Source organism: Oncorhynchus keta, chromosome 6 (assembly GCF_023373465.1).
Source record: "Oncorhynchus keta strain PuntledgeMale-10-30-2019 chromosome 6, Oket_V2, whole genome shotgun sequence".
Lineage (NCBI taxonomy): Eukaryota > Metazoa > Chordata > Actinopteri > Salmoniformes > Salmonidae > Oncorhynchus > Oncorhynchus keta.
Window position 1 is genome coordinate 27486899 of NC_068426.1, and position 5506 is coordinate 27492404.

The following is a 5506-nucleotide window of genomic DNA, read 5'->3' on the forward strand; positions in this document are numbered from 1 at the left end:
AATACATTTTTCTGGATTATGTTTGTATTGTTTATTTTTTTTATATTGCTAGGTATTACTGCACTGTTGGAGATAGAAACGCAACCATTTCGCTGCACCTGCGATAACATCTGTAAATCTGTGTGTAAACTTTAAACTTTGATTTTATTATTTATAAAGTTGTCTTTATCCTATTTTGTCTAACCACCACCATGGGCTATGCTACATGTTAAAATATTTGTGTTGCTTTTTTTACTGCAAATATTCTTAGCCTTTTCCCTTTTTGTGTCTTATTTCTGTCAAGGGAAATATATTTGAAATTGCAATTTAAATACATTTGATATGTAATTTATTTAGGCCTAATTACCAAAAGTGCAAGTACAGTGCATTTGGAAAGTATTCAGATGCCTTGACTTTTTCCAAATGTTGTTTCGTAACAACCTTATTCTAAAATTGATTACATTGTTTTTCTCCCTCATCAATCTACACACAATATCACATAATGACGAAGCAAAAACTGACATTTTGCACATTAATGTTTTTTGTAAATATCACATTTACATAAATCTTCAGACCCTTTACTCAGTACTTTGTTGAAGCACCTTTGGCAGCGTATACATCCTATAATCTTCTTTGTTATGACGCTACAAGCTTGGCACAGGGTTATTTGGGGAGTTTTTCCCATTCTTCTCTTCAGATCCTCTCAAACTCTGTCAGGTTGGATGGGGAGCGTTGCTGCACAGCTATTTTCAGGTGTCTCCAGAGATGTTAGATCGGGTTCAAGTCCGGGCTCTGGCTGGGCCACTCAAGGACATTCAGAGACTTGTCCCGAAGCCACTCCTGCGTTGTCTTGGCTGTGTGCTTAGGGTCATTGTCCTGATGGAAAGTGAACCTTCACCCCAGTCTGAGGTCCTGAGCGCTCTAGAGCAGGTTTTCATCAAGGATCCCTTTGTACTTTGCTTCTTTCATCTTGCCCTCAATCCCGACCAGTTATGTAAATAAGGTATTTATGTTTTTAATATTTTATAAATTAGCAAATATTTCAGATTTTTTTTTCTCGCTTTGTCATTATGGGGTATTGTGTGTAGGTCGATGAGAGAAAAAAAAAACATTTTAATCAATTTTGGAATTAGGCTGTAAATTAACAAAATGTGGGAAAAGGGAAGGGGTCTGAATACTTTCCGAATGCACTGTATATACTCCAACACATTTAACATTACTGTGGGGTTTGCACAAAGGGATTTACCTCCAATATCATCAGTCATGTGCATATGTCTCGAGAAATTGGCATCATTGTCATATAGGTCTATAGACTATATTTCAGCCTAACCTATAGGCTAAATGTATCCTACATTTTAAAATCCTGTTCTAGCCTATTCTAAACTGTAATACATTTAGTCTAAAATTAGACAAGAGAGAGTCATTGATGGTTGAGCATGTTATGAGGTTAAATGACAATATGGAAACACCGTGTCATCTTACAGGCAAAGGAGGTCAAAACAATGGTAGGCTATAACAAGTACACGGGAACCAAAAACCTTATAATTGAAACGGCCTTGTTGCTAAACTTGCTTTTCAGCTCTGACCTTTAGTGTCGGTGTTACTTCCGTGTTCATACCTTGATACACCTGTGTTATAGGTGCGGTAGATAGTGATACTTAAGCCACCTGCAACGTTCTATTGCTATTACTCTCGTAGACTATTTAACGTAACATGAGCGCGGAGCCAGGATCATGTCATTCAACACCTGGGTGCACTTTACAGGACGACCGAGACAATGAAGTAGAAGTCACAGAAAGTTCGATAAACCTGAATATGGATTTACAACAGCCCATTTTATCCGCGTTGAATATACTCGGGAATGAAATTCGATCAGCTAAAGAGGACTCCGGGTTGTCTGGAAAGGCTGCGGTGACCTCCTCCGACTCAGAATCGGGTATATTCTCCGGTGAATCGGAACTTTGCGTGGAACATGAATCAGACCTGGACTGGTTCTGCTGCTCCGAGCAGAAACTCATATGCTCGCACTGCACCATAGTGGGATCCTGCCAGGGACACACGGTGACAGCCCTGGCCAACAGAGTGACAGCAGTCAGGGTGAGTGCCCCGACTTTTCCTGAAAGGAAATGATCTCTTGTATAGCACTATATTAGAATATACTCATATATATACTCATATTTGAGCATGGACCTTTGTCACAGTGAATGGGGCTTGGGGCCAGGAGATTGTTGACCTACAGTTAGGAGTTAGAATTGACCAGGCAAACTGAGTTTACCTTTGGTCACCTGGGGTACTACAGTACAAAGGGCCAGTTGGCTTGTGTTAGGAAAATGTGTGTTCACATGCCTGGTGGGTGTGTAGGGTGTGCCACACTTTTTCGACAACACACTAAGGAGTTTCCCCTGTTGATGTCTCATGGAATGTGAGGAGACAGGAATTTCAAGCTGTTGGGAAAATACGGGAAGCCTTTACATAAATAGTGTCCATTAAAAAAAATAAAAAAAATAAAATAAAATAAAAAATAAATAAATTGGCATCAGTGCTCTTCCAAGTTATTATTATTTCAGGATACACAATGACATGTTGGTGATGGCAGTTCGACACTACAGGAATAGGCCTGTCAGGATAGTGCCCCTGCCTTTGAAACTGTACCTGATCAACTCTGTGGTTTTCAAGTCCAACACTGCTCTTCTTCATGCCAGTCACTGTGTGAGTGTTGTCCTGAACAGAACCATCTGGTTGACGTGTGTGAGAAAATGCAGCTGCAGGCCCTGCGCATCGAGCACTTTATCAACAAGACTCTGACTGCCAAAGAGCGGGCACTGCAGGTGAGCACACAGGCTCTGTGACACACACTCAGTCCCTTATGTGCTCTCACTCCACACAGCCTTGGAATCACAAGCTCTACACACAGATATGTAATGGATTCCCTCATATGTCTTTTTGCTGTGACTTCTGCCCCCTCTGCCATGTGTCCATGCAGGTGGAGGCGAGCGGGGCTCGGGAGCGAGTGGTGGCACAGGTCAGTGTGGTGAGGGAGGCGGTGGAGGAGGAGGAGCAGCGTCTGCTAGAAGCCGTGCAGAGGGAGGAGGAGAGGGTGGAGCAGTGCCTCCTCACTCAGAGAGCCCACTGGGGCAAGGCCCTAGCTATGCTCACACAGACACGCACACGCCTGGTGCACACTCTCACAAACACACCGGACATACAGCTGGCGGTGAGTAGGGGAAAGATGATGGGCACAGGGAGGGACAGAGGACGGGAAGTTGGAGAATACAGTGGTGGAAAGAAGAAGAATGAATAGGGAGAGGGTCGAACAAGACTGAATGGGATGGTGCAAACGATGATGATGATGATGATTAACCATAACCCTAACTTCATGTCCACACCCTGGCTCATCCCTAACCCTAACTTCATGTCCACACCCTGACTCAACACTAACCCTAACCCTAACTTCATGACACGCCCTGGCTCAACCCTAACCCTAACTTCATGTCCACACCTTGGCTCAACCCTAACCCTAGCTAAGACCCTAACCCTAACTTCATGTCCACACCCTGGCTCAACCCTAACCCTAACTTCATGTCCACACCCTGACTCAACACTAACCCTAACCCTAACTTCATGTCCACACCCTGGCTCAACCCTAACCCTAACTTCATGTCCACACCTTGGCTCAACCCTAACCCTAGCTAAGACCCTAACCCTAACTTCATGTCCACACCCTGGCTCAACCCTAACCCTAACTTCATGTCCACACCCTGGCTCAACCCTAACCCTAACTTCATGTCCACACCTTGGCTCAACCCTAACCCTAGCAATAACCCTGATAATTCTGATGATGCTGATGATGTCATTAAGATCAATTTCATTCTCAGAAATTATTGTTGACTCTGTGTCCTGTGTTTTCAGACCTCTGGCCAAGAAATAGCTGACAGGTAAAAAAAAAAAATGTTTAATCCATTTTTAGTATTTTTTGCAAGTAGTAAGAATACATAGTTAAATAGTTCACCCACTGAAGCAATCCTGCCGGTGAAGTTGTTCATTAGCCAGATTCACATGAGCTCTCTCTTGTGTGCGGCGATCAGGGTTGAGGATGCAGAGGGGGTGGGTGAACCCTGTGACACAGACCGGCTCAACCTGAATGCAGGTTGCAGTGACAGCAAACTTATGAGGGGCCTGTGGGCCAGCGCCATACTGCTGGGGCCAATTGGTAACTAGTACTACAGCATTTATCCATATCTCCATGATACAGGTCAGGACAACCTTGATTCGTTCAGGGTACAGTTGTTCCAAATAGTTGCAGTTATTGCAATGTTATTAACAAAGCACAATGTTATTAAAAAAGCACAAGTGCTTAATTGAGGATGAATAACAATACATTATTCTCTTCCCTCGCCCCTTTAGCTTATGGTTCAGCACATCTGACATTTGACGAGCGCACCGTCAGCTCCCTACTGTCCCTCTCAGAAGACCTTTGCACTCTGACCTTCCTGCCTAAGAGGTCACGTCAGTCCCCGCCCTACGACCCGGCGCGCTTCGACAGCTGGCCCAATGCGCTGGGCACCCTGTCAATCTCCTCCGGCACCCACAGCTGGGTGATGGACGTGGGTGAAAGCGGGGCCTTCAAGGTAGGGGTATGCTACACCAGTATGGGGCGTAAGGGCTCGGGCAACAACTCCCGCCTGGGCTACAATAGCCAGTCCTGGGTGCTCTCCAAATATGATGGGGACTTCTCCTTCTGCCATGCGGGGAAGAACACACCCCTGCACGTGATCCACAAGCCCAAGAGTCTAGGGCTGCTCCTGGACTGGCCCAGTCAGACCCTGGTATTTTATGACCCAGACTCCAGTGCCGTGTTGCACTCTGTCAGACACGCCTTCAGTGGCCCGCTGCTGCCTGCATTCGCCGTGGCTGACCGTAGTGTCACCATACTGCACTGACCTCTGAACCGTCTGTAGTGCCATTGATATAGAATTACGGATAACACGTTCAGAAGACATATCTTATGAGTTGATAATATAACATTGTAAGGGCCTATTAATGCTCATAACAAGTAATAATGCATTATACCTGCTGATAAAATCTTACTGAATTACTAATATTTGTACGTAATTCCAATAGAATAGAATACTAATCAAAGCTTCACAATGTATTTGAATGGAATCAAATTTCTGTCTGCATTGATGAGGTATGCAGCCAGTTCTCCTTTGTGAAGGAACATATTTCTAATGTATTCTTTGTTTATCTGAAGTACTGCTTCTGTATAGATTTCTGTAGATCAAATTATACTGTAGTCCTAATATGTCTGTGATTAATTTGTTGTGAAGTCTGTCCCAAACTCTTCATTTAAGTTTTAGAAGTATGCTATTTATATTTATTGTACTTTTATGATCTGATAATCATTTTTGATAACTTCTGTGAATGTTTTCTACCTTTTCGAGAGACACCTGTTTGCGGAACTGGTTGATCCAGAAGTTGCTCAGTGTGCTTGCTACCTGTCAAATGTATTAAAATATTTTTGATTGTT

At 43.7% G+C, this 5506-nt stretch overlaps 1 protein-coding gene across 1 annotated transcript; it reads left to right on the top strand.

The window, feature by feature from the left end:
* Positions 1-1571: 1571 nt before the first annotated feature.
* On the top strand, positions 1572-5506 carry LOC118385315 (B box and SPRY domain-containing protein-like). Its single transcript, XM_035772365.2, has 6 exons — positions 1572-2076; positions 2709-2807; positions 2963-3193; positions 3889-3914; positions 4065-4189; positions 4384-5506. The coding sequence occupies exons 1-6, from the start codon at positions 1693-1695 to the stop codon at positions 4917-4919; spliced, it is 1401 nt and encodes a 466-aa protein (XP_035628258.1). The 5' UTR covers positions 1572-1692; the 3' UTR covers positions 4920-5506.

Excerpts from the sequence above, each read along its gene's own strand:
- LOC118385315 (XM_035772365.2), top strand. The coding sequence starts at position 1,693 with ATGAGCGCGGAGCCAGGATCATGTCATTCAACACCTGGGTGCACTTTA. Across the intron at positions 2,808-2,962 it reads CCAAAGAGCGGGCACTGCAG|GTGGAGGCGAGCGGGGCTCG; the intron begins GTGAGCACACAG and ends GTGTCCATGCAG. Across the intron at positions 4,190-4,383 it reads CATACTGCTGGGGCCAATTG|CTTATGGTTCAGCACATCTG; the intron begins GTAACTAGTACT and ends TCGCCCCTTTAG.